Source organism: Mastomys coucha, unplaced genomic scaffold (assembly GCF_008632895.1).
Source record: "Mastomys coucha isolate ucsf_1 unplaced genomic scaffold, UCSF_Mcou_1 pScaffold21, whole genome shotgun sequence".
NCBI lineage: Eukaryota > Metazoa > Chordata > Mammalia > Rodentia > Muridae > Mastomys > Mastomys coucha.
This window is the reverse complement of record NW_022196904.1, coordinates 139,834,593-139,862,352: the sequence shown is the minus strand read 5'-3', so window position 1 is coordinate 139,862,352 and position 27,760 is coordinate 139,834,593. Positions and strand designations below refer to the sequence as shown.

The 27,760-nt window shown below is 47.3% G+C and overlaps 1 protein-coding gene across 4 annotated transcripts; it reads right to left on the bottom strand.

Moving 5' to 3' along the window:
• Window positions 1–4,513: 4,513 nt before the first annotated feature.
• On the bottom strand, window positions 4,514–25,329 carry Slc22a8 (solute carrier family 22 member 8). 4 transcript variants are annotated; one of them, XM_031389562.1, is made up of 12 exons: window positions 25,178–25,329; window positions 23,362–23,441; window positions 22,386–22,742; window positions 11,429–11,532; window positions 10,625–10,779; window positions 9,957–10,125; window positions 8,058–8,181; window positions 7,754–7,869; window positions 6,669–6,883; window positions 6,056–6,164; window positions 5,716–5,919; window positions 4,514–4,999 (listed from the first exon to the last, which is right to left on the bottom strand). In XM_031389562.1, exons 3-12 carry the CDS (start codon window positions 22,716–22,718, stop codon window positions 4,918–4,920), a joined length of 1,611 nt encoding a protein of 536 aa, XP_031245422.1. In that variant the 5' UTR covers window positions 22,719–22,742; window positions 23,362–23,441; window positions 25,178–25,329; the 3' UTR covers window positions 4,514–4,917. The 4 variants fall into 4 exon arrangements, with proteins under 4 accessions (XP_031245422.1, XP_031245423.1, XP_031245421.1 ...); XM_031389563.1 differs by having other exon boundaries at window positions 25,181–25,329; XM_031389561.1 differs by lacking the exon at window positions 25,178–25,329 and having other exon boundaries at window positions 23,362–23,736.
• Between the last annotated feature and the right edge of the window lie 2,431 nt (window positions 25,330–27,760).

Sequence of the window (27,760 nt, the reverse complement as noted above, 5' to 3'; positions counted from 1 at the left end):
TTCTAGCTTGGGCTCCATGGGTGTCCAGATGCCTGATACATTTTCCAGGCCAAGGTATATAAGAACCTGTGGCCTGGGGAGGCGAGGACAGCTGGACAAACAGCTTAGAGGCTGTGGGGTCAGTTCCCTGCCAAGACAGTGCTCTCCTAGAGGAGTAGGTGGAGTGCTGGGGGTGGTGGGGCACTCTCCTGCAAGCACCCTCCCTCTCTAAGCTTGTGCCTAATCCTGCTCTGGAGAAGAATGTCTTTCTCAGTTCCTGCCCTAGTGGGGGTTACTATTGCTGTGATTGACACCATGACCAAAGCAAATTGGGGAGGAAAGGCTTATTTGCTTACACATCCAAATCACTGTCCATTATTTAAGGAAATCAGGACAGAAACTCAAATGGCAGGGACCTGGAGATAGGGTTGATGCAGAGGCCATGGAGGAGTGATGCGTACAGGCCTACTCCTCGTGGTGTGCTCATCCTGCTTTCTTATAGCACCAAAACCCAACAGTTCAGAGTGTAGCATCACCCACAGTGGACTGGGCCCACACTCAGCAATCACTAATTAGGAAAATGTCATCCAGGCTGGTGCACAGCCTGATCTTATAGAGGCATTTTCTTATTTATTTATTTATTATGAGCTATTTTCTTTATTTACATGTCATATGATATCTCCTTTCCTGGTTTCCTCTCTGTCTTAGTCAGGGTTTCTATTCTTGCACAAACATCAAGAAGCAAGTTGGGGAGGAAAGGGTTTATTGAGCTTACACTTCCACATTGCTGTTGCTCACCAGAGGAAGTCAGGACTGGAACTCAAGCAGGTCAGGAAGCAGGAGCTGATGCAGAGGCCATGGAATGATGTTCCTTACTGGCTTGCTTCCCCTGTCTTGCTCAGCCTGCTCTCTTATAGAACCCAAGACTTCTAGCCAAGGGATGGCACCAACCACAAGGGGCCCTACCCCCTTGATCACTAATTGAGAAAATGCCCCACAGCTGGATCTCATGGAGGCACTTCCCCAACTGAAGCTCCCTTCTCTGTGATAACTCCAGCCTGTGTTAACTTGACACACAAAACCAGCCAGTACACCCTCTGAAAAAAAAAAGGAAAAACAAACAAACAAACAAACAAACCCTGTTTCCTCTCCCCTCCCCGTACTCACCGACCCACCCTCTCCCATTTCCTGGCCCTGGCATTCCCCTACACTGGGGCATAGCACCTTCACAGGGCCTCTTGGAAGCATTATCTTCATTGAGGGTCCCTCTCCTTTAATGACCATAGCTTGTGTTAAATTGATAGAAAAGTAGCCAGCACAGCTCCTGACCAGTCCCAAGTCTGTCTGAGTCTATAAAAGGCTCCATTAGAGATTCCTTGAACTGATCTGTGGCAAGATCCCAAGATTTTTAGATCTGGGGACTGTCCCTTGTTGATTTTGTGGTTCATTAAAAATTTAGGGATGGGACTCCTCTGTGCTAAATGGATCATTGGCTTAAATTCTGGTTGTTCTCAGTGGGGGGGGGTGTCAGCTCTGGGGGTCCGGATATGGGCAGAAGCTGCCACCCCCCCCAAACCACTGTCACTGGAACTGAGAGCTGTCACTCAGCTGAAAACCTCTCTTGACACAGACGACACCGAGCTCAGACAGAATAACGAGGTGCCTGATGATCACACTGCAAGTCTCAAACTCCGCTCTTTTGACTCTTTCGTTCTCCCTATGTGTGAGTTGCTGTCACATAGGCTAGTTTTTCTGGGATAAGTGCTGACTTTGTATAACTACAATCTGTTAAGTCAATGGGATTCAAAGTGTGGGGCTACATGTGATTTTTATTACTTTGTGACACCTTTCAAATAAATAATTTACAGATCAAAGAAGACACTTTGGCTCAAACTATGTTCTGGAAGCATGGGGTTGAAATGACCTGGAGAGTTCAGAAGACTCCAGCTGCCTACCATTCTCTGAGCCAGAAATCCCAGAGCCAAAGTGGACTTTGGCTACTCCAGCCAGCAGACAGTATAAGCCCTTCCAAAACCGCTGTTTAAAAGCTAGATTTGAGCTGGGGATGTAGCTCACTGATGGAGTGCCTGCCTAGCATGCAGGAAGCCCTGAATTTGATTCCCAGAACTACACATAACATGAGGCATTGTGGCACATAAGCAATCCTAGCACTCAGGATCAGAAGTTTAAGGTCATCCTCAGCTGCCTAGTCAGTGTGTTGGAGGCCAAACTGGGCTACATGAGACCCTGTCTCAACAAAACAGCAAACCTCATAAACTAGATACGAGATCATTTACCTGTGAGGTAACCCAGAGGGTGCTCTGTATTGGATGGCAATCCACTGAGGCACTTGTCCCTGCTCAGGGACGGACAGAAGGGAATGGAGGAAGCAAGAGGAACAGTACCAATGGCGAGGAGGAGGAATAGGGATACATGCTTCACCCTGAATCCTAACAGCAATGATGGGAAGAGCTTCCTGGGCATCTTTCTTTCCCTCACTGTGTTTCAGCAATGGACACCCTGGAGCGGTGCAGGAAGAGTCATGGCTAGGACATTCCAGGAGCCATCTTGAATTCTGGACTGATAATAGACAGGCAGAGGGTAGAGGCCAATGATTCACACTGAGCCCAGGTCTTTGTCTGGTGGAGATCAAGTGAAGCCAGGAAGAGGCTGGCCCCATCATCAGCTTATCTCAGGCTCTACAGTTGAAACCCCATCAGTAGATGTCAAGTTCTAAAATGAAACCTGATAACCTTACTGTAGAAGTCAGCTCTCGTAAGTCAGTGTGGCTGATTCTGGGTACCAGCCCCTGTTTAAAGGTTGGCAAGGAAGACTCTTGTGTCAAAACCAAGTGTAAATGGAGTTTCCCATGAGACTGGGTGACAGGTCAGTGTGGGCGGGGTTCAGGGTGGGTAGCACCCTCTTAATCCCGGATCTCCTCCTGGCTCTTGCCCCCACACTACTTATTTTCTTGACTCCCCTACTCAATAAACTAATTTTCATTCAGATCCTTGTCTTGGGATCTACTTCTGGAAAAATCTATGCCAAGATGCAACTGTGACCACAATTCATTGTTTAATCTGTAAGACACCAAATCCAGGCTTTGGAGCCTCAGAACTGTCTTTTGGGAGGAAGTTATACAAGTTGAGACCCCAAGATAAGTTGTGGGTGAACCAAATGCAGTGGGAGTCCAATGGGGGAGAATTCTAATACTGAGTGAAAAGCTGAGGCCGTTTATGAGCAGAAAGAAGCTGAGTGGAGGCTGGGTTTCAGCATGTAAAACTGGAGTGTTAAAACTGAAATGGCTGAGGCAGGCTGGGGCGTCTTGTAAGAGGGTTGAAGTTTTATCCCCGTGAGAAATCACTGAAAGGTGGAGGCAGGGTACAATATAATCCTTTTCCTGTTTATTAAGCACCCCCTCAAATCTCTAAATACACACTTGAGAGCAGTCATTAGCTCTGTGGTTGATAATGGGAAGCAGTAGGGTAGGTTGGCATGTCCTACATAGTTGCAATAGCCACTGCTGAGTGCTTGAATGGAGCTGATCCAAGCTGAGTGTCCTGGCTCTTTTTTTTTTTTTTTTTTTTTTTTGTCAACTTAACACAAGTTAGGAGGAGGGAATCTTAATTGAGAAAAATCCCTCCATAAGATTGGCATGTAGACAAGCCTGTGGGGTATCGTCATGATTAATGATTGATGCGGCAGGGCCTGGCCCTCTATGGGTGATGCCACGCCTGGGCTGGTGGTCCTGGGTTCTATAAGGACGCAGGCTGAGAGAGCCAAGAGGAGCAATCAGTAAGCAGTGTTCCTCTATGACCTCTGCTTCAGTTCCCGCCTTGGGTTCCTGCCCTGATTTCCCACAGCGAGGAGGTGGGACCTGAGCATTGTAAGATGAAATAAACCCTTTTTCTCTCTGAGTGGCTTTTGGTCATGGTGTTTTATCATAAGCAATAGAAACCCTACCGTGTAGGGTTCTGGAAGCATTTGATTAGCAGGCCTTGGGAGTATAAACCCTTGGAGAGGGGTGAAGTATTCCCTGCAATGATGCTCTCTGCCTTGGCTCTGAGGCAGCAATGCCTAGTGAGCACGGAGCAAACCCTCCAACTGAGAGCCCAGACAAGACCTTCATTTTAAGTTGTTTACCTCAGGTATTTTTGTCATGGTGATAGAAAGCTAACACAGCCCTATTCTCAGGAAATAGATTAGTGCCTGATGAAATAGCTGGAGGGAACCGGCTTTGTGGGGTCACAGTATAAAGGTTATCACCAGACACTGAATGCCCGATACCTTGACCCAGGACTTCTGAGCCTCTATAATGATGAGCAACACAGTTCTGTTGTTTAGAAAATGCAGCGTGTGGTAGCTTGTTATTTATACCTGCACAAGCAGACTAGGACGCATGTATGTGTTCATAGCAGGCCACCTTGCGTGCAGCTGAGTTCCCATATCTGTATGTCCATGTGGTACAGATGGACATGTGTGTGCACTCACATGTCCATATCATGGCCAGCCCTCTTTCCCACGAAGCATGGCCTGGGTTCTTCATTGTAGTTTATTGAAATTTCCTACCAAGGAGAGAGTTTGGGGACGGTGAGAGGAAACCATTAGAACTGTTAGGGCATCTCAAGGGACAATGGGGGAAATGGCCAATACAGAGAGGGTAGATAGAAGAATGGCAAGGCCTGGGTTGCAAGAGGATGAGTGCAGGGATGAGTGTGGCTAGAGCTGTGAACAGGCCAGGTCTGGGTTGTGGGCTATGGTGGAGGTGGTGAGGGTAGAACACCTTTACTGAACTCTCAAAAGTTTTTGTTCCAAGAGCATGGGCCCACCTAGGGCTCTCCCCAACCCCCAAGGTGCCTGAGGAGCCCTGGAAGGGTCCTGCTTGGGATCAGTCTCTGGAAGGCAGGAAAGAGGATTGTGTTGTTTTTAGCTGGCGTCCTATCCACCAGTCTTCAGCGGGATTGTCTGGGACGCCTTTTCTGCCTCTGGCTCCTGCTTTGTTTTCTTGGTTTGTTGGTGCCTAGGGACATAGAGTTTAGTAAAAACCAGGAGTTCTCTGCAACTCCTTCCATGGGTATTTTGTTCCCCTTTCTAAGAAGGAATGAAGGATCCACACTTTGGTCTTCCTTGCCCATATTCAATCATCAAACCCAGACACTATTGTGGATGCCAGCAAGTGCTGACTGACAGGAGCCTGATATAGCTGTCTCCTGAGAGGCTCTGACAGTGCCCGACTAATACAGAAGTAGAGACTCACAACCATCCATTGGACTGACCACAGGGTCCCCAATGAAGGAGCTAGAGAAAGGACCCAAGGAGCTGAAGGGTTTGCAGCCCCTTAGGACGAACAACAATATGAACTAACTAGTACCCTCAGAGCTCCCAGGGACTAAAACTCCAACCAAAGAGTATACATGGTGGGACTCATGACTCCAGCAGCATACATATAGCAGAGGATGGCCTAGTCAGTCATCAACTGGAGGAGAGGACCTTGGCCTTGTGAAGGTTCTATGCCCCAGTGTAGGGGAACCAGGGCCAGGAAGTGGGAGAGGGTGAGCAGGGGGAGGGGGGAGGCAACAGGGTTTTTTCTTTTTCTTTTTGGAGGGGAAACTGGGAAAGGAGATATCATTTGAAATGTGAATAAAGAAAATATCTAATAAAAAATAAAAAAAAACCCTGGAGCTCTGGCTTGTTTGCTCAAAGGGGAGACATGGGTGCCAGAGGCAGAGAGCTCACCAGTCTTGTATGTCCTCGATAGTCTCTGGTAAGGGCCGGTTGAGGGTCTCAAGCAGGAAGAAGGCAGCGCTGCCTCCCAGTAGGGCCATGGTCCCAAAGATGACATTAGGGATGAAGGGCTGCAGTTCACCCGTGATTTTCACCAGTGGGGCTGTCATACTTCCCACTCGAGCCCACACGTTACTGACACCCATACCTGTTTGCCTGGGAGGGTTCAGAGAAGGGATTGGCAACCTGTGCAGAAGGCTTTTAGAGGACAATCCTGGGACCCCTGCATAGAGGGCAGGAGGAGGATGCTACAGTTCCATCTGTTAGTCCCTGACCCAGGCACATCACCTACCTGAGGACTGTAGGGTAGAGTTCACTCGTGTAGAGGAAGAGGCAGCTGAAGGAGCCAGACAGGCATCCCTTCCCAAATACAGCCAGTGCTGTCCTCAGGAGCTGCATTTCTGCATAGGAAGGGGTCAGGGGATGGACCTCGGTGTTCACAAGCACCCGAGTGTTCTCACTCCTTAGCCAACGTTGCCTTTGTACTTGGACTGCCCAGAAACTCACACGAAAACGGAAAGGTAAGAACCCATCTGCTACTCCTAATGCTTTGTTATGTGGGTCAACTGAATTGTTTCCTACAAGAATAACCTGAGCCCTGGGGCTGGTGAGATGGCTCAGCGGGTAAGAGCACTGACTGCGCTTCCAAAGGTCATGAGATCAAATCCCAGCAACAACAATGGTGGCTGGCAACTACCCATAATGAAATCTGATACCCTCTTCTGTGTACTCATTTATAATAATAAATAAATCTTTAAAAAAAAAAAAAAGAATAACCTGAGCCCTACAGAAAATAGGGATCTTTTCAAGGCCAGCACAGTGAATAGGAGGAGGGATCACAAAGCTGGAGTTCACTTTCCAGCTGGTGGCAGCTTCTTTCAGAAGGTCCTAGGGTAACCTCTCACCTGAAGACACAAAGATGAGGGCCAAGATAGCCCCTCCTGCCAGGAGCAGGAGGAAGCCCTGAGTGATGCGCCGGCCCAGATAACTTATGGAGAGGATTGTGATGAACTTGGCTGGAATGTCAACTCCACCAAAGATGATCTGCAGTATGTAGATGTTGACTCCAAATTCTTCTACTCCCATAGCCAAACTGTAGTAGGCAAAACCAGTAGAAAACCTAAGAGACAGAGAGGTATTGGTCAGCACCTGCAGCCAATCTGAGGTCTCTTCCCATAGCCATCCATGGATTATCAGGATGAAAAATAGTTTTGTTTATTGTGGTGTCTCTAACTGATTCATACACACTGCTTGAGTACAGTTGTGAGATTGTGTCTGAGCTAAAGTGCTGGGATTGATTTGGTCATGTCTGTCATGGTCAAGGTCTAGTGTGTTCATGGCAAAGTTGCCCAAGATTGGGTCCATAGAATAACAGGACTGGAGATATTTTCAGAAACTAAGGGAGGCAGGAAATGATCTGTTTTTTGTTCACTAGAAGTAGAACATCCAGAGAGACAAAGGTGAAAGTCAAGCTATAAACAGTGAGTGGGTAACTCCCTTTCTTCTTTCAGAATTATGGCAAAGCACAGGACAAATTTAATCCTGGGGAAGACTAGGATGGAAAATGGTTTCACAGTCAGGTCACAAAAAGAATTTGGGGAAGATGTAGAATCAGTCAGAAGAGGAAACTTGGGAGACACATAATTGCTTCTTGCAAGTCAGCAGCCTGAAGGGTCATCTCTGCTCTATGTGGTTCCAGAAGGCAGAGCTAAGCTGGAAGGCTTTAGTGACAGAGTCTGACTGTGGGGGAAGTCATTCAGAGTGTGCACTGAAGGGTCTAGAGCACATGTTCTGTGTGGCACAGTGCTACCTCAGAGGGAGGCAGACCCTCTCAGCTGAATGTGGGACTTCTGGGATGGAAGCTGCTCTTAGCAGCCCCAAGGAGGCATTCTCTTGGTTTCTTTTGCAGATACCCTAGCGTTTGTCCTGATGGATACCTCCTTGTTCATCAGTCCTGTGCAGGGCATGATAGGAAGAGGTGGCAGGTTACCAGGCCAGAGAGAGACAGAAGGTCACACGGCGCAGGATGGACACCCGGAACAAGTCAGATAAGCCATATTTGACTTTGGCTGAGGTGATGTCCTTCTGCAAGTTGAACTTCAGCTCCTTTGGACACAGGAGAAGGATGGGTGCTATTAGTGGGTCTCGCTGGTGGAAGGGAAGGAGGTTTAGGTCTAGTTCTTCTAGAAGATTCATTGGGGGAACAGATGGGACATAGAGCTCTAAGCCAAGGAAACAGAGGCAAGAGAGGCTGATACATGGTCCTGACCCAGTTACAACCCCTCTCCACCTACCTCCACGGTGAGCTTTTTCCCTTCCTCTTTCTTGCCATTGAAGGTAGCCACCCGTTGGAGTGTCTTCAGGGCCTTTGAGAATTTTCCAGATAGAACCAGCCAGCGTATGGACTCTGGTACCCACCTGGGGGCCAGAGTCAAAACATAGCAGCTCCTGTTCCAGAGTCCCTTTTGAGATATCTGCATCTGGGGTCATGGGATAGGAGGTGCCAAGAACCTGAGGTGACTAAAGCACTTTCTGTGGAGCTTCGCATTGGCCCATCTTTGTCCCTGGGCTGCCTCTCGTTAGGACAAAATCCAGCACTCTTCTCCCTTTACTTGTAAAAAGCCCTCCTCTGCCTTCAACTTAGGTTTCTTGTTGTTGGATGTCTTCCTTAGCTAAAAGCCCCAGGGACAAGACTAAGGTCAATGTAGCTTGGGTAGGGGGTGGCATACCTGAGGCAGGAGAAGCTGGAGAAGCTGGGGAGTTCTTTACCTCTACCCTCCTAACCTTCTTTGGTCTGGATTCTTTCAGGACATTTGGAGGGTGGACCTGGCCTCAGCCCTGTGCTCCCAGCTTTCTAAGTCTGTTTCTCATGGACTTACAGCTACCGTTTCTGCCTTGACAGCCCTATGAGCCTGCTCTCACCAAGGCTGTGAAGGAATTCCTCTCATGTTTCATGGCTGAGTCCAGGACTCTAGCCTTGTCTCCTTGAGAATGACAGTCAGACATAAGGGCTCCCAGTTAACAAGCCTTCCTGTAGGCCAGCCCCATAATACTTAGGGTAATAGGCAATATCATCCTCATCTTATATAGAAAACTCTCCATCCTCAGAGTGGGTGAGACCTGCCCCAAGTCAGAGGATAAAGGGCCTGGAGCTCTCAACTGTACTCTCCTGACTATCTGTCCATCCTGTGTCCTGACTCTGTCGGCTCCCACCCCAGGCTGTGTACATGTTTCTGTCCCCACGCCAGTCCCATCTTCCCTCTTTCAGATTGCCATCCATCTCTGACAGTTCTATGCTCATTTCCTAGTTGCAGTTCCATCTCAAGTCTGTACTTTTCCATGTCACCTTCCCTGAGTCGCAGTTTTCTCATCTTTGAATAGGGACAATAATGCTCCCATCAAACAGAGATGCCAGAAAGATCAGAGATAAGATTAATTACTGCCCAGAATGGAGTCTTATGCATACTTTAGAAATAGTTACTCCAAAGTTTCACAGCTTTTCCTTGGAATGTTTGTGGCTTCTGGAATGTCAGTAGTGAGTTATGCTGGCTAACTTTCTATTTTTCTGTATGGCTTTGGGTTGAGCGTGTTAATAGCGAGTCCTCTGCCTCCTCTGGGTCCCCCACCAAAACCACCTCAGTTTTCACAGATTTCCAAGTTGAGACTCTGCCTTGGGTATATTTTTTACTTTAAATCTGAAAATCTCCCAGTTCTGTAGATACTTCTTTTCAAGTGTCTTTTACATTTCTTCCCCAGAATCCTCTACACAGCCCCCCCCCACTTCTGTCCTTAGCTTCACCATGTGGGTCCATATGTTTGGACCATATTTTCCCTTCACAAATAGAACTTAGGCCAGGCCTGTCATACCCATAGACAGCTTCTATGCTATTCCATCCTCCTCCATGTGAAGTCAAGGCTTCCCTGGCTTTCTGTGCTCATGCTGGACCAGTCCCCTCCTATCCATCTCAAGTCATGCTCCTTCTTTAGCTGCAGGAAGCCCCCAGTGCTCCCCACACCTGTTCTCTTGTGTAGTGTGCTTCAGCACATGTAACCCTGCAACCCTGGAGGGCCTTCCTTGAGTCTAGCATAAGGGAGCTGGAAACAGATGGAGTTGGATAGCCAGGTTAGGCATGGAACCCTTATTTGTCTCTGGTAGAATTGGGGATAGAGGAGAGCATCAAAGGCCCACATACCAGGTCAACAAGGAGAAGATGAAGAAGGGAACAGACGTGGTTAACTGTAGCCAGCGCCACTGAGGAATGGCATAGGCCAGGCCGGGTAGAATGAACTGACCAATGGTGTAGCAGTACCCAATAGTTGTTGATGAGATGGCCCGCATCGAGGTGGGTACCCATTCCACATCTGTGGGAGGAGCCCAAGGACCAGATTAGGGTCTTGTCAGGTCCCAGGCACCTCTCTGTGAAGTGGTATCAGCTTTTCCCTCCCAGTAGCTACCTGACCTCATCTGCTCCCAAGGGTTCAATTATCACCATTTTGTAGATACTGCACTTGAAACCCAAGGACATAGGACTCAAACCTGGGACTCTCTTCTCCCCAGTTCAATTTTAATGTCTTTCTACTGGCAAGTCTTTCTACTTCCCCTGCTTTGTGCCTCAACTTCATCATCTGTCACTCGCTTCTGAGTATGTGCTGCGTAGGATCAGAGGCCTCGTAAAGTACCCAGACCCAAGGCAAGTTCTATAGCTTCATAGCTGCTGACATCATGTTTGTGGTTGTTCTTAAATTCAGAAGGATCTTGAGAAACCAAAGGTGGGGTCTCTGGGTTGAATCAAACCTACTCTCTCAGCTTTTGGCTGGTGCTCCCCAAACCCTTGCTCCTCAGGTTCCCACTGTGGCTCACTCAAGATAACGGTGCTCAGAGAAATGCCCGAGATGCTGCAGCCACACAGGAATCGGAAGATCATATAGACAGGGAGGCTGGGGCTGAAGGCAGCACCGGAGCCACTGGCTGCCAGCATGAGATAGCTCCAGGTCAGGATGGGCTTGCGGCCAAACCTGCAGCTCAGAAGAGAAGAAAGTTAACCGTGTGCATCTGCCAAATTGAGTGACTTTGCAGGCTTTGGGTCGAAGGGCTGAAAGCAACCCCCAATCCTTCCTCACGGACCAGCTGGAGCATATAATTCCTTCACCAGAGCCTTGCTGGTAATTGCTGTTATCTAACAAGTTTGCAGAAGGAGCATTGAGTTAATGAGTTATTTCTTCCATTTCAACTCAGTGGACTGAGCAGAGGTCAAAAGACCACCTGTCTCTGAGCCATTCATCTGCCCTAGGTTTGTACTATGCAACCACAATACTGTGTTTAAAAACCTGGGTGGAGGACTGGTGAGATGGCTCAGCGGTTAAGAGCCCCCATATGGTGGCTCACAACCATCCATAATGAGATCTGACGCCCTCTTCTGGTGTGTCTAAAGCTGCAGTGTACTTACATAAATAATACATAAATCTTTAAAAAAAAAAAAAAAAAACCTGGGTGGAGAGACCAGACGATTCAAGTGAGGGCTTTGGGACAAAGAAATGCTATGGCCTGGCAAGGAAATGGTACCTGCCCATCCTTCCCATCTCCCCAAGCTTTTGCTTCTTTGGGGGTACATGGGTAGAACAGAGTTGAGAGGGGATGTACATAGAATGTGCTCCCAAGCCTTACCTGTCTGACAGTTCTCCAAACACAGGTCCTCCAACCAGTATGCCTGCCATGAAGATTGACTGGGCCATCTCCTTCAGTTTGTTGGAGCTGCATACCAAGTCCCACTACACAAAAGCAAGTCAGGGTCAGCTTAGTTCAATGGAGTCCAGTCCTTCCAGCCATGCTCAGTCTGAACCCTTCGTCCCCCGTGCCTCCCCCTGCATGCACAGCTTGTCTTCCCTGAGCACCAGGGTCTTTCTGCTTGTGGGGATTCCTTGGGTCCTTGACCCATGGTTGTGTGATGATAACACTAAGTGCGTGTGACCTGTTATGGGGTTTGCAAAGGCTGCTTAGCTGCTCTATCGATCTGTCCTTAGCCTCTTCCACAGAAGGTCCATCTGTGTCCTGCAGCACAGTTTGTGTCTTCCTTTCCCCCATATGTTCAAGGCTAGTCCCTCCACCTCCATCCTTGACCTCAACTCTCCTCCCTAGGCCTTAGATTTCAGGTCTAATCTTCTGATTCCTCCTTCCCTCCCTTTCTCCTCCTTGCATCTCCATCAGTTTTCTTCGTTAGTTTTCCTGTCTACACTCCCTCAGATTCTCTCACCGCCACCCATCCTCCTCTTCATGCAGTTCTCAGTTTTACCCCGACCAACACTCTGAAGCTGTGCTCACCAAAGCCACCATAGCTTCGTTGTCACGCATGCCACAGACCGTCTGCATCCAGACCTGACCTGGCGCTTAGCTGCTTCCCTCCAGCTCACTCCTTTTTCTTCTTGCTTTCTGCCTCCCCATCCCTGGCTCCTTTTTCCTTGGCTACCCTGTCTAGCTTCTCCAGGATTCCCTCTGGATCTTTCTCTCCATCTACTTTCCCTAGACAATGTCACCTGTCTCTAAGGCTTAGATTACTCTTAAAGATTTATTTATTTATTCTATGTATGTGAATACACTGTAGTTGTACAGATGGTTGTGAGCCTTCATGTGGTTGCTGGGATTTGAACTCAGGACCTTTGGAAGAGCAGTCAGTGCTCTTACCTGCTGAGCCATCTCACCAGCTGGATTACTCTTTATACTAAAGAGCTCAAATCAATTTCTACAGCCCATCCTCTCTTCTGGCCTTTAACCATCAGTCTGTGGTCTACTTGAAAACACTACCTGGATCACATCCCATGAACATCTCAGACTAACAGGACTTCTTGTTTCACTCTTCATAAGGTTCCATACACACCAAATAGCAACCCTGCCTTTTAAAAATATTTGTTTTTACAATTTACATGACTTTGAATCCATGAAGTCACAATTAGGCCACATGTGTGGAGACCACTGCCATGTTTTTGATATACATGGAGTGAATACATTGTGCTAAAGAAACCCATACATCCCTTTTCCTAATTCATATTTTTTGTGCTGATAACATTTAAAGTTTCCTCTTTTAGTTTTTATATTCAATCCTTCGTTACACCATTGTGCACCAGAACTCAAAGCTTATTCTGCTCATTCAGCTACAATGTGTAGGGCTGGAGAGATGGCTCAGGGGTTAAGAGCATTGACTGCTCTTCTAGAGGTCCTGAGTTCAATTCTCAGCAACCACATGGTAGCTCACAACCACCTCTTCTGGTGTGTCTGAAGATAGTGACAGTGTACTCACATGCATAAAATAAGTATACCTTAAAAAAGAAAAAAGAAAAGAAGAAGAAAACAGCTACAACGTGCATCCATTGATAGTAGCTTCTCTGTGCCCACTCCACACCAATGTCCTCATTCGCTAGCCTCTGAAAAATATGGTTCTATACTCCTACTCAGAAGAACTCTCTTTTTTAGATTCCACATATAAGAGCATGCTGGTGTACCTCTTTTGATTCCTCCCCCTCTCACCCATCCTGTAGAAGACATAGTGTCTTTGTGCTCACAGATTAGCACTAGAGAAACTAGGAATATTAAAAACGCAGGGTTGTCTCTTCAAAGGAAGACATGTAGAACCCGTTTTCCACCCAGAAGGTTGAGAATGTATGTAGTTGATAGCCTGGTGACCTGTGCTATCTAGGGCCAGGCCATGCCTTATTTCCCCAGACACTTTGGCTTATTTCACATCTTCTCAGACCAGTGGTTCTCAACATATGGGTCATGACCCCTTTTGTGGGCCAAAGGAGACCCTTTCACAATGGTCGAATAGCAGATATCCTGCATACCAAATATTGACATTAGCAAAATTACAGTTATGAAGTAGCAACAAAATAATTTTATGGTTGGGCTAAACCACAACACAAGGAACTGTATTAAAGGGAGGTTGGGAATGAACCACTGCTCTAAACCTTTGTCTTGAGCACTGTTTCTCAGTCAATCTATAGAACCCATTTTTATGGAAGAGATTGCATATATTTGGCAAAAAGTTTAGATATAGTCATTACTTAATCTTTATTGTACATATAAGATTGAGTTAATTGTTACCAGAAAAATTTTCTAAAATTGTACTGTACTTAAATATGCCTAGAATAAATGGTTAGGGGTCAGACTCTAGAAATCTAAACCAACACCCATCCACTACTGATTTGTGCTGAAGTGGATTTCCTTCTTGCCTCACACAGATCAAAACTCTGCTGGCCCTGTGTTTTCAGAGATCCCAATTCTACCCCCCAGTCATTTGATCCTTAAGTTTCTAGTATGTATAACACACACACACACACACACACACACACACACACACACACGTCTATATACATGTATATACATGTATATGTGAATATGAGACAGGGTCTCTTTACATAACCCTGGCTATCCTGGAATTCAAAAACAAATCTGGCCTAGAACACACAAGATCCACCTGCCTTTGCCTACTGAATTACTGGGATTAAAGGTATGTGTTACCACACCCAGTATATTTGTTTTTGAGTCTAGACTTGTCTGTTTTCTAGGTTTATTTATTTTATATGTATGAGTGTTTGGTCTGCATATGTATATAAGCACCATATGTGTGCCTGGTGCCTCCAGAGATCAGAAGTGGATATCAGATCCTCTAGAACCATAGCTATGAAGATAGATGGTTTGAACTGCCAGGAGGATGCTGAAAATAGAAACCAAGTCCCCTGCAGGGGCAACAAGTGCTCTTAACTGCTCAGCCTACCCTCAGCCCCTCTCTCTCATCAGAATTGCCTCTTGCCCTTGAATAGTGACAGCCTGTGTTTACTAAGGGATCCCTGTGCTGGGCATTGTCCTGAAAGTAAGCTTTTCTATACTTTAATTTCTCAACTCTCACAATGTCTGTACGATGCTCCCATTTTACAGGGGAGAAGACAGGCAGAGTACTGTGATAAGCTCATGACCAGTCTTCCCCACTCTTTCTCCAATGACACGAATGGCTTTTAGGTTTCTACTGTGCTAAGAATATTCTCTGGTTCCCTCTGGTCTGCTAGGTAAAGACACTCCCCTGCCGACAGGTTTCTAAGGCCTGCTATGCTTTGGCCTGGTGAACCTGTCTGCTCTAATCTTCTGCTAATCCCAGCACACATTCTTCACTTAGACATCCTGAATTCCTTGTGTAATGAACTGAAGAATGTTCTCTACAAATGCCTTCCAAGAGTACTCTGGAAGTAAAGTGTAGGGAGAGACCACAGAGCCCAAGGAGCTTTTCTTTCTTTCTTTATTTTTTCTACCCTTTTCTTCTGGAAGTGAGGCAGAGGGAGGGTGGATGTGGGCTTCAGGTCTTCCAGCTAGCTTCAGGTGAGCAAACAAGTCCAGTAATTCCAGTGGACATTTTTTTGTTTTTAACAGGGAAGGGGGTCTACATGATATGGTGTGAGGGCAAAGGAGGAAACAGAATATAGCAGGAAGTGACAGAGTATGGGAGGGAGAGAAGCATGGTGGGGTGTCTAGAGAGGCTTCAGGCGCTTTATGACATTCTGTCTTAAGTTTTTCAGGAAAATCTAAAGAAAAGACCTACTGGTTAAATATTAAAAATAAAGCGAACTTCAATTATACTGTAAATTGCTGTCAGAGATTTCATGGGTGACAAAGCTCATCAGAAGTGAGAAATGTGGCCGTCACTGACTTGCAGAGCAACACAAACTGTGGGGTGCAGGTCTGAGACCTGCAATCATTATGAGCTGATTATGTTCCCTCAAAGAATACACAGAAGTTCTAACCTCCTAGACTTGAAATGAAGTTGTTTAGATATAATTAGCTGAGTTACAGTGAGGCCATATTGGGCAGGGTGGACCCTTGTAGGAAGAGAAGGACAGGCAGGACCGGATGGAGGTGGAGCTTACAGTGATGGACACGCAAGCCAAGTAATGCTGGCAACCGCCTGAAGCTAGAAGAGACAAGGGAGGATTCTTTGTAGAGAACATATTGATGCTGTGGGCTTTGGAATTCTAGTCTCCAAGTCTGTGAGATAATAAAATCTGTGTTGTTTTAAGCTACCCGATCTGGGGAATTTTGCTGGAAATGAATAAACTGTGATTCTGCTGTGTGTGAAACATCTATGGGCTTGATAGGCAGTGGCGAGAAAGGGATTTGGGACAGATGAGGGAAGCAGGTGTGGAGCAAATAGGGCATTTGTTTAAAGGCACCCCAAGTTTCAGAGAGAGGAAGATTTTAGAGAGCATCCTGGACGCTTTCTGTGAGACTTTCTGTGCAAAGCCCCTGAGAGGGTCCTGTTCTAGCCTGTAGCAGAAAGCTTGAATATTCAAGACACCAGGAGTGTTTTCTGAGCAGCCTTTGACTGGGACTCTAAAGGCTGGGGCAGCTCTTGGGTTTAATCATGTTGTACTCTGAGTCTATAAAACCAAGTGATTTCTTTGCTGTCTTTCACGTGTTAGGATCCCTTTCTTCAGGAATGTTGCCTGTCCTTCGATAATCTTTTCCAAGTGTCAGGGGCTTCTCTGGGTGGTTAATTCATGTGTGAGAGGATGTCTGAGACGTCTGACTCCCGGTGTAGCTAAGGTGCTCCTTTTCTTTGCCATCAGGGTACATGCTATGAAGCATCTTAGCTGCTCATCGGCATGTCTTCCTCTCCTATCTTCTGTAGCCTCTTGGAGGCAGAAGATATCTCACTTTACTTTTTATCCCTGGCAACTATTAGAAGAGTTGATTATAATACAGGCTAGTGTTTGTTTAATGAATAATGAATGGACAAATAAACAGGGCTTGGCTATTATACATACTTTCATGGATGAGACCCTGAGAGGGACAGGTAACATGCTCATTGGAAGAAACCAGACATTAGCTTATTAGTGCTTCTATTCTGCCCTGGGCATGACCTAGGCTTATAATTCCCATCAACTCCTGTCTGTTCTACATAGCCTTCTTGCTTGCTCCTCATAGCCTGGTCCTATGTTAGATTTCTTTTCTGGGTCTTATAGAATAACTAAGACCTAAGGAGCTGGTTCTGGAAGAAAAGGACAGAGACCTCAGCCTTGTCTTCCCTCGTGGCCTAGTCTAGCAGGAAGATGTTAGGGAGGAAAGAGCAGGGCTCCTCGGCTCAGGAGGTAGAACAGCATTCCAAAGCTGGTGCTGCTAAGACCCCATTTTCACAAAGAACCTGGGGCTCCCATGAAAGATAGCTTGCTCAAGCATAGCTTGGTTCATTTCAAGGCAGTGACTCAAGCTCAGGTCTTCAAGATCTACTGATGTCCTCAACCAGGACCACAACTCCCAGATGCCAGAAAGAAGGCTTAAATATGGCAGCTGTTGTTCTGTGAGATAGCAGAGCTAACTGTGGCATTGTGTTAAAGGTCAGAGCTTGCTGGGCTGGCTGATCAAGGTCCAAAGATACAGGTTTAAGAGTTAGTGCAGCAAGAAGAGTGGCCAGGAAGTCCCTTAGAAGGATAGTCACCACAAGCCATTCAGGAGGCAGCCTATAATCCAACAAATTGTGTTGCTTAGGAGATGTATATTTTGGGATAAATTGTGTGTGTGTGTGTGTGTGTGTGTGTGTGTGTGTGTGTATGTGTGTGTATATGTGTGTCTGTGTACACATACCAGTACACACTTATATGGGTGTACATGTCTGTGTGTGTGTGTGTATATATATATATATATGTGCAGATACATGTGAAATCCAGAGGTATTTTCTCTGATTGCTCTCCATCAATTTTTTTTGAGACAGGGCTTTTTACTGAATATGGAGCTTGCTGATTAGCTAAGTTGGCTGACTTCTTAGTCTTAGGGAATCCTTCTGTCTCTTCCTCCCTAGTGTTGGGATTTCAGACTAGAAATGCTGCATCCAGCTTTTCTATGTCGGGGCTTGGTATGACACTTAGGTCCTCATGCTTATGTGACAAGCACTTCACTGAGTGAGCCGTGTCTCCAGCCCTGGAACAGGTATTTAACTTCTACGTGGCCAGAGTCATCAACTGTATCTGGTGCCTACTTCTTGGATCTGTGAATGATTTAAAGGATGAAGAACGGGCTGGAGAGAATGGCTCAACAGTTAAGACTGCTCTTCCAGAGGTCCTGAGTTCAGTTCCCAGCAACCATATGGTGGTTCACAACCATCTTCAATGGGATCTGATGCCTTCTTCTGGTGTGTCTGAAGAGAGCAGCGGTGTACTCATATACATAAAAAAAAAAGAATGAAGAACACCTAGCCCTAAATTTGGAAGACACTGTGCACTCAACTTATAGTTATTATTGTTATTGTTATTATTATTATTAATTATTGTTGTTGTCATATGTCCAATATCATGTGACATATGATGTAATAGATAGAACATGGTTCTGGAGTTAGGCTCTCCTGGCCCACCATCACAGTTGTGTAGGATCCCATTTGTATCTGAGCCGGGTGCCATTTCCTATAGAATGGTAAGGATAATACCCGGCTTGCTCACAGTGAAAAGTGTGGAAAGTGAAGCAGTAGCTCTGGGGCCTGCACACAGTGGATGTCCACCGAGTGAGATCTTGAATTTTGGGGATTACAGAATTGTTCTAGGCACTCTCCTGTGCAGGTGATCAGGAACTTTTACCATAGTGGTTGTCACCGGGGTCAGGCTGGCCAGAGTGAAATCCCAAGTCCTTACAAGAGAGTTAGATCAGAGGCTTAGAAAGAGGTAGAAAAGAGAGTACCTGAAGCTGGGCGGCAAGCAACCAGTGGGATGTGAAACAGGACTGGGGCTGAACACAAGAGACAGATGGATAAATGTCCTGAATCTTGGTGTTTGGTGAGGAGAATGGGGGAGGTCGGAGGTGCTTGATCAGGGGCCCTGCAAGGTTCTCCCTGGGGTAGAGATCATGGGCTTCTTGTGGTGCTGGGAGCAGGACAGGAAGGTGCAAGGCTCAGAGAGGAAGGCCAGGAGCTTAGCAGGGGGCACTCTGCTCACTTGAGGCTGGGCTCAGGCTCAGAGGGCTACTGGCTGAGCTTCATTGTATGTGAGTTGTACTCCAGGGAATCTAGGGCCCAGCATCCAGGCTCTCATGCCTTCCAGACATAAAAGAAAGGTCTTTGTTTCCTCTTGATGTCTTAATTAAAGCTCCTGAGAAGTCCTGATTGCCTCTCTCACATGGGAGGCAGAACTCCGCTCTACCCTACCCTAAGCACACAGAACTTGTATTTGCCATGGCTGAATGAACAGAAGATCAGAGTGCTCTGTGTTTTTTCTTATAGTTGGGTTTGTCCATTAATGCTCCAGTGGGTGGTGAGGGCAGAGACCCTTTTTATAGACTTGCCATGGCAGAGTCCTCAGGGAATTATTAGCTTAATGCAGAGCTAAATGAGGTCTGCCTTGGAGAAGGGTACAACCCCCTGAAGATCTGCTGGTCCCTTGCATTGTGCAGATTCATACCATACTCAAGGAATGGAATGGTGACTGGACATTTAGCTGGCATAGAGGCAAAATGAAGCTTGACTGGGTAGGAGGCCCTCTCACCTCTGCTCTTGGCATAGCTCCCAGGAGTCCACCTGAGGAGTGACCTGGAAAGGAAGCTTTTCTTCAGTGGTCAGCAGGGTCTCTGTAGATGCAGCTGGAGCCTATCCTGTATTTAGCATTGTCTAGACACTTACTGAATACCTAATCTGTGATGGCAAATATTAGGTGGGAGAGATACTGTTCTGGAGGAGTTACTGTAGGGTGAGTTGGAACATCTGTGGACAAGTCAGACCACCCAATTCCCTCAGAGGGGTGCAGGGTAGACAGTTAATCTCATGGGCTACAGGTGGGTCCTGGGTAGCCTCTGGAGTCCTACTTTAGAGGCTTGAATTCTCTACTTTACCCTGTGTGAATGTGGTACCTTGGCTAGTGATCTGTCTTTCTGTTTCCTCACCCTATGCAAACAGGATAATCAAGGTGGAAGTCAGAAGTCTGTGAGGATTTCAATGAATTTATGTGTGCACCGTTTCCCATCTGGTATCTAGGAACTCACACACCATGTTCCTGCTGAGACCATCTCATTATTCCTTGTAAACCTGCCTGCCTTTTTCCTTCTTCAGTTCTTCCTTCTCCACTTTCTCCCTACTCCCAGGACAGGATTTTGCTGTATATTCCAGGATGGCCTGGAAGTATTTAGCCCAGGCTGGCCTCAATCTCCTGACTGAGGCACCATGCCTACCTTTTGCTTTAGGCTGTTTATTCCTTGGGTTCTGTGTTTCTGGAAGTGATGGGTGGTGCCTTTTGTTCCTTTTCATTGTCTTCCCAGATGCATAGCGAGTCATGCATCCATTGGGAAACTTACGGACACGTCTTGATTTCCTATCTGCTCTTTACCGCCCCCATCTCTTTAGCCACCAGGTCCCACAGATTCCAATTCCCTATTCTTTGCTGTCTAAACCTGCCATTCCATCTACCTACCACCTGCATCCTGGAGTTACTCTGCTGCTAGACTAAAACTCTCTCTACAGGACAGTCTCCGTCCCACAAGGTGAGGCTCTTTGGAAGGTCACCTCAGCCTGCCACACTCTTTCTTAAAGACTACTGCATCCATGACTCCTAATCCCTTGTTAGAGAGGCCACACTTTTGCCTTAAAAACTACACCAGGCCCTCTTGTTGCTCTCTCCTGCCTCCATGTCTCTACTATTCAGTCTTTATGTGCATTTAGCATTCTGAGCTTCATATCGAGGTACACTGCCCACTAGGACTCACTCCCTATCTCTCCCTTCTCTTTTATATTCAGAGCAAGCATAGATAACTCCCATAAGCCCTCTAGGACCTCCTACACCTGTGCTGGTTAGAAACCTCTTCCCTGGGTTTTTAGAATCTTAAGATTACAGAACACTCATTTATTCCTTCCACAAAAATTGATTCCCCCCTTTGCAAGGTATTATTCCAGGTGCTGGGGACACAGCAGTGAATCCTGTCTCAGGAAGCTTGCAGATCCCTATGGGGTACCCACATCCCCTCTGATGGTAAACATCTGGAAGGTTAGTGGCTTCTTTGCCTTTAAGGCCTCAGCATTCTGTACCATAACACCAATGTGCCTAATGTTTTGGATACTTGGTGATTCTGAACACCATGGTTGGCACAGAGGAGAAAAATAATGGATGTATCAGGGAAGAAGTATGGTCTAGGGGACATGAACATAACACATGTGCTCCTCAGGAGCACGGCTCTGGTGCCCAGGGCTCATGCTCAGACCTATACCACTTACTCATAGTGTGACCTTGAGCAAGCTTGTAAGCTCCCCTGGGTTTCAGTCTCCCCATCTGAAAGGTGGAGCTTGAATACTAATTACTTTATAGCTGTCAAATGGTTCAGAACTGTTAATATTTTGATAATATTTCTAATGCAAGGCATTTAGAACAGTGTCTGTTCTATAATAAATGCTTTATAGAGAACAAATATTTCTTAAGTACACAGAAAATTATAGACAGTGTAGATGGTCTTGGATTCAAACCCTACCTCTTCTGCCCACAGAAGAGACTCAGGACTGGCCTTTATTTCCTCATCTGTGAAATGAAGATAAAGGGATTGAACTCCCTGGGATTCCAGGAAGACCCATGGGGTGGCAAACCCGGAGTGTATTTGCAAGGCAAAGGTCTTACTAATGAAGCAATGTTTGGATCCTGCACTTGTGAGGATAACAGGGTGTCCCTTTATGAAGCCTCCCTGGCATCTTTCGGCTAAGGCTTCCCTTGAACTTTGTACTAAGGGGCATTTTGCTTTAAAATCCAGCTCTGAAACTGTGTGGCACTGAACAGTCACTTCTCTTCCTGGGGTCTGAGTGCCTAACCCTCAATAGCAAAAAGACAGCCTTACACATCCATACACCAGAGAGCCCCACAGAGCACTCAGATGTGCCAGCTGACATTCAGCAAACATCAGTTCTAGGTTCCTCATCTTCCTCCTGTCACAGTCTCCTGACTAGCCTGTCAGTTCACTGAAGAATTTGATTTAACTCTAGTTCCTGGAAATGATAGGTGAGGGAATCAGCCACTCCGTAATGTGACTGGGAAGTGAGGCCACACAGACACTTCTGTGGGTGACTGACACCCTCTGGATCTACCCAGGAGCCTTTCAACCTTTGCAATGTGAAATCCCTCTACTACCCAGCCTCTCCGCCTCCCCCAGCCCTGCAAGGCTTTGCACAGGATGGAATGTTCCTCTTCTAGTCTGGTTAACCCCTTGCCTGCTGTTCTAATCTCAGCTCTGAGGACGCCTCTTTAGGGTAGTTTTATCCCAGGCTACTCTTTTCTCATCTCTATAACCAGTCCAAGGGTGGAGGATCACAGTCCAAGGTCATTGCATAACATGAGGTAACAAGTCATTCAGCAAGGCTATATAACATCCCACTAAGAGGAAAGACTGTACAGTTTTGAATCACTGGAGTTCAATACCATGCTGTATATTGTTGAAGGAATGCTTGGGCTCTGAGCATGAAGGAATCAAGCCACTCTGTTCTTGTGTATTAGCACTGGAATCCTTCCTCTTTGCCCAGTTCCCTGGCTTTCAATCCCAGGAGATCTAGGCCCGTGTATCTTTTCTATCCACGAGTGCTGCATAGTGTATGGAAGTACCTGAGGTATGGTGGAGGGAGAGAGGGTGCCAGACATACCTCTATCACAATGGTGTCTCTGGTGCTGTTGTAGATCCAGCCATCCAAGCATGGCTCGGTGGCCCCCTGGGTGTCATTGGGAAGGCTGGCGTTTGGCTGATGCACAAAGCGGAGACACTTCTCAGGCTTCCCGTTTGGGCCCAAGGGAAGTACCCAGGGCTCTAGAGAGGCGTTGGGGGGTGGGCGACAGTGGTGGGCAGGGGTGGTGGCTGTGAAGATCTGTAGCAAGTTGTGGTTGGCTATTCCAAGGACTGGGAGGGCCAGCAAGGTCACATGCAGGTACTGGAAAGGGCCCATGCTTCCAACACGGTCCAGAATCTCGGAGACGGTCATGGCACCAGGCAAGATGAACCAAAACTGTAGGCAAGGCATCAGGCCAAGAAGAGGTGTGTGTATGTGTGTGTGTTATGTGTAGGCCCATGGAGCATCATAGAATCACATGCAAGAAGATGTACCTAGTTACATATATGAGGAAACGTGTGGAGATATGTTTGTGTGTATGTGTAGAGATGTGGGGGTTCTGGTGTGGATGCATAAAGATGTACCCAGCTGCACAGAGGGATATGGAATACTAGTGTGGATGCAGTGCTATGTGTACATTTAAACTTCACCTTGAAGGTCATGTGAATGCAGGCATGTGGCCCTGTGCTTATAGGTCATAGGTGTGCATGCATGGGGCCACCACATAGTAGGGAGCAAGGGTCCAGATTTGGATGTTGGTTGCACAGGCTGGGTGGGGGTGAGGGTGAGAATAACACACATTCCTAATTGCGTCATGTGGGCTAGAAAGGATCTCCTCAAGCTCAAAGCCTCCTTGCTGTTCCCTGGGGTGAGTCCCCTGTGCTGGAGTATCAGAAGAATCCAAGCAGGTCCCTGAAGGCATTAGGGACCAATTACAGCATTACAGTGAGGAAGCAGGGCCTGGCTTTAGGGTATTCTTGAGTGCTAGACTTGGGGGCCTTCCATCCCATCTCACCTGGTGGCTGGAGCTGGATCCAGTTGGGTTGGAGGTAGATGCAGTGGTGGCCCGTGCACCGTCCTAGGGTCCGGCAGTTGCTGTGGTAGGACAGCTCGGCTCTAACAAGCTGTTTGTGTCTCCCCTGGGGTGCCTTATATAAGGCATAAGCTGTTTCCTGGGCTAATGTTTGACTTTCTTTGGAAGATTAACATCCGGCAGCGAGAATGCTGTGCACCCACCAAGCCCAGCTCTCCTGAAAGGGCTGCCTCAGCCAAGGCTGTTGACAGGGTGGAGAGGGGGCTGGGGAGTGGAGTGTGGCTGATCCTAGAGAGCTGCTGGCTGGACAAAGAGCTTAATGGCCCAGGACATGTTTCCTAAGAAAGAACCTGGGAACGGATTCAGGTCTCTCCAGAGAGCCTCTGAGCTGATGTTCAGAGGACCTGGAGCTGAGAACAACCTCTGAGAGAAGTGCTTCTGGGCGTGAGGGGCAGCATTCCTGCAATGTATCATCTTTTCCTACCCGGCCCCTGAGTAGGTTCATGGAGAATGTTAGGACCCACTCAGACAGGAATTCCCAAGCACTGGTCCTTATGGTCTCAGAGGTACCATGCCTTGGGCTCCTGGAAAAACCAGGGCCATCCCTGTCTGAGTCTTAAAACACACATAACCATTCTTCCACCTGCCATGGACTTACTGCCACCAGCTGCTCTCTGACTTCTCTCTACAGTCCCGATGGTTCTGTTTATTTCTGAGTATGGTTTAATTACCTAATAATGTCCAATTCTTGTAAAACAGAAACTCTAACAAGCCAACACAAACAATTAAGTATATTCAGTCTTACCCAAGAGCCAGCTTGGGAAGGGAGTTTTGTGGTTTGTGGTAGTCTTTTCTCCTACAGACATGTGTAAGGCAGGGTCTAGCAGCTAGCTTGAAACTTGGTTGACACACTTATGGCAGGCCCTACTGTTAGCATTGTCAGTTAGGAAACTGAGAAGTTAAGTAGCTAGCTTAAGGTCCCCAGTGGGAAGTAGGTCAGGGGTGTGGCTTCAAGTCCATTTCTGCTTTTAAGCATCTAAACACACACACACACACACACACACACACACACACACACACACACACACACACTCACACTCACACACACACATGCATTCATACTCTCTCTCTCCCTCTCTCTCTCTCCTTCCTTCCTCCTCTTCTTCCTTCCTTCCTCCCTTCCTCCCCCCTCCCTCTCTTCCCCTTCTTCCCTCTCCTCTCTCCACTTTCCTCCCCTCTTGGAGTGTTTGAGTCAGGATCACTAGCATTTACTTGTGCTTCTGGTTTGAACCAGCGTTTTCTTTGAAGTCTGCTTCTTTCTTAGCAAAATTGCTAAACCTGCACTGCCTTTCACAACTAGTTTGCTTTTAGCTATTACTGGGAGAGGCCCTAGTCCACCTGCAATATGGGGGTTAGGGGGCAGGATTGGAGAAGGGCCCACTTGGGGTTCTCTGTTTTGTCTGGTTGAGGTCTCCCATTGTCCTTCTGGGCCCCTTTCTTCCTTTTTTGGGGGGGGGGGGGTTGAGACAGGGTTTCTCTGTGTAGCCCTGGCTGTCCTGGAACTCACTCTGAAGATCAGGCTGGTCTTGAACTCAGAAATCCACCTGCCTCTGCCTCCCAAGTGCTGGGATTAAAGGCTTGTGCCACCACTGCCTGGATTCCTGGGCCCCTTAAAGGTGGTATCTAGCCTCCAAGTTAGGGCTGGGATCCTCCTGCTGAAATGCCTGCCAGCTCTTCCCTCTACCACAAGGCAAGGTCGGCTGATGAACCCCTGTTCCAGCCCCTCCTCTTTGCTTACCACCTGGACTCAGCAATTATTGACGTTCTCCAAGTGGCCTGAGGCAGGGTGAGATCTGGAGTCATCAAAGGAAGATTAAATTATACTCCAAGGCTGCCAAAGGGTTGTTTTAGGAAGGTTTTGACTGGGAGGCTTGCAGCAAGCTGGGCTGCTGCAGCTAACCCTCTGTTCTGGGTGTTCACCCTCACAGAGATGTTCTTTTCTAGTTCCTAATTGGCCTGGGTTGTCCGTCTGTTCCTGTCCCAGTGGGATGCTGTTTAAAGGCGCCTAGTGATTTCCCTGAGGCCGCTGGGGTTGGGCCAGAGTATACATAGCCCAGCAGCTCAGTGAGGGGCCGCTGTATCCGGGCGGGCAGCGCCCCTGTTCCCCAGCGGATGTACATGGGTTCCTGATCCCTGGATCAAGGCTATTGAGGGTTGTTGCATGATGGACTTGTATGACCTTCAGTAAAATCACCTCTTCCTGGGCTTCTTCTCTTCATTAGTTAAAGTGGCTTTGAAAAAAAAAAAGCAAAACAGCAGAAACCTCTTATTTAATAGAATACTGAGTACACAACATCTCTACATCAAGCATATAATAGAGTTGGCGCTCCAGCTCAGGTGGGAGAGAGAGATGGTAGCCAAAATGAGCACCCCTGTCACCTTTCTTACTCACTCTTGTCCTTGTTGTCTTCTGTCCCAGGATGCCTCTGCTGTGATCCTAATTTTAATGTGTTCAAGCTGACTTTTTTTTTTAAAGAAATTATGTACTTAAGAAATCTTACACATTCAATGTAATTTTAATTTGGGACATGGAAATAGGTTTTTCTTCCTTTTTTTTTTTCTTTTTTTCATTTCTATCTAAATTTGTTCAGTCTCCTTTAAGCTGAAGCTGAGCTCAGGTTCCTCTGTCATCTGTCAGGTCTAATCAAGGGTATGTGACTTGTCTGTTGTCCTCATCTCATCTCAGGGGAATTGAGGTCTAATGCAAAGGAACACAGGGTGGATCTCCAGCCTCATTGTCACCTTTCTAAATCTAAATTCCCTGAAGCAGGGGAACTGCCAAAAAGAGAATCTGAACAAGGAGAAGCAGGGCCTGGCCACCAACTTGTCTGTGTCCAGATGTGTGGCCCTACAGGGGGTGCACATGCTAAGTCTCCATCTTGAACCTCTGAGTGGGTACAGATCAGGTAGGCCGCAGCTATAGGCAGCCAACATGGTAAAATAACCATGAGAGTGAGACTCAGATGCTGAACTAAGTGAACTTGGAGTCACTTAGTTCTCTCTCCAGCCATGTTTTCATGAGCATGTATGTATATCTGAGCCCCCATGTTATGGCTGAACTTATCTTCCATGTGCTTCTCTGAGTGGATAGCATTTCAGAAATCATTACAGCACAGGGAGGTCAATGTCTAAGATGACCAGACTGGAGGACTCGATGGGAATGGGCTGTTTAGAGGAGGTGGCAGCATCACCAGGCTCTAATGACAGGATAGAGCGAGTTCAATAGGTAGAGTTGGCTGGGGAGAGTAGTGAGCATAGGGTGGTTGTGGGTAACAAGAGGAGAAACTAACGAATTCGTTTTGGTAGAGCCTCTGTTTCTATCTAATGTGGTGGCCTAGGCCTAAGGGCCAGGATGTCTCTGTGACAGTCTCAGAGGATCTGGCAACCCCCTGGGCTTTCCTGTCCTCCAGGAGTGGGAGGGGGAGAGCGTCAGAAGCCTGCATCCTATGAAGAATCAGGGGTATGGGGAGTCAACTGAGTCAGGCTCAGTGGTACCCAGGTTTACTTAGTTCAGCATCTGACTCACTCACCTCTTATGTTTAGTCTATGGGCAGACTGGCTGCCCATAGCTGCCGCCTACCTGTTCCACACCCACTCAGAGGTTTAAGGCAGGGACTTAGCATGTGCATCCCCTGCATGGCTGCTTAGAATGAATGCTCATAGGTGACAATGGCCAGGAGCTGTATTTCTATAGTGGCTGAGCAGGAGCCCCTCAGCCCTGGGATTGAACACTAACTAATTTGAGACCCCAAATTCAGCCCTTATCCTTATCCTGGAGCAGCTCCAAAAGAAGGGGCTTGTGTGGGGTATCTCCATGCTGGACCTGGGTAAAAGGATGTTCTCTGTCCTTAAAACCCAACTCCTCTCCCCTCCACAGACCCATGCTACAGTTGTCATGGGGATGAGACAGTCTAGGGAAGGAGGCTTTCACAGGGCTAGCTATGAGTTGAGTATTGACACTACCATTTGCTAGCTGGGCTTGGGTAAGTGATAGTCACCCATTTAAACCTCAATTTTCTTACCTGCAAGATGGGGCTATAATTGAGGAATGGGACTCAGCCATTCCTTCCTGAGGCCACCATGTAGTGAAGCAGCCTGGACCTCAGCTGTCACCTCAGTGGGCACAGCCCAGGTTTACAAGACCTTTCCTGGACCTACGTTCATAGAGATGATGTTATTATAACAGGAGCCTGGTGGCTGAATGAGGCTAGGAATGGCTCTTCATGGGCAGCTCCAAAGGAGTGTTCAGGGAGAGTCGCCCCCTTCTGGTTTCCATCACAAACTGCACTTCTTCCTTGAAGAGGGAGGCTATTGAGGAGAA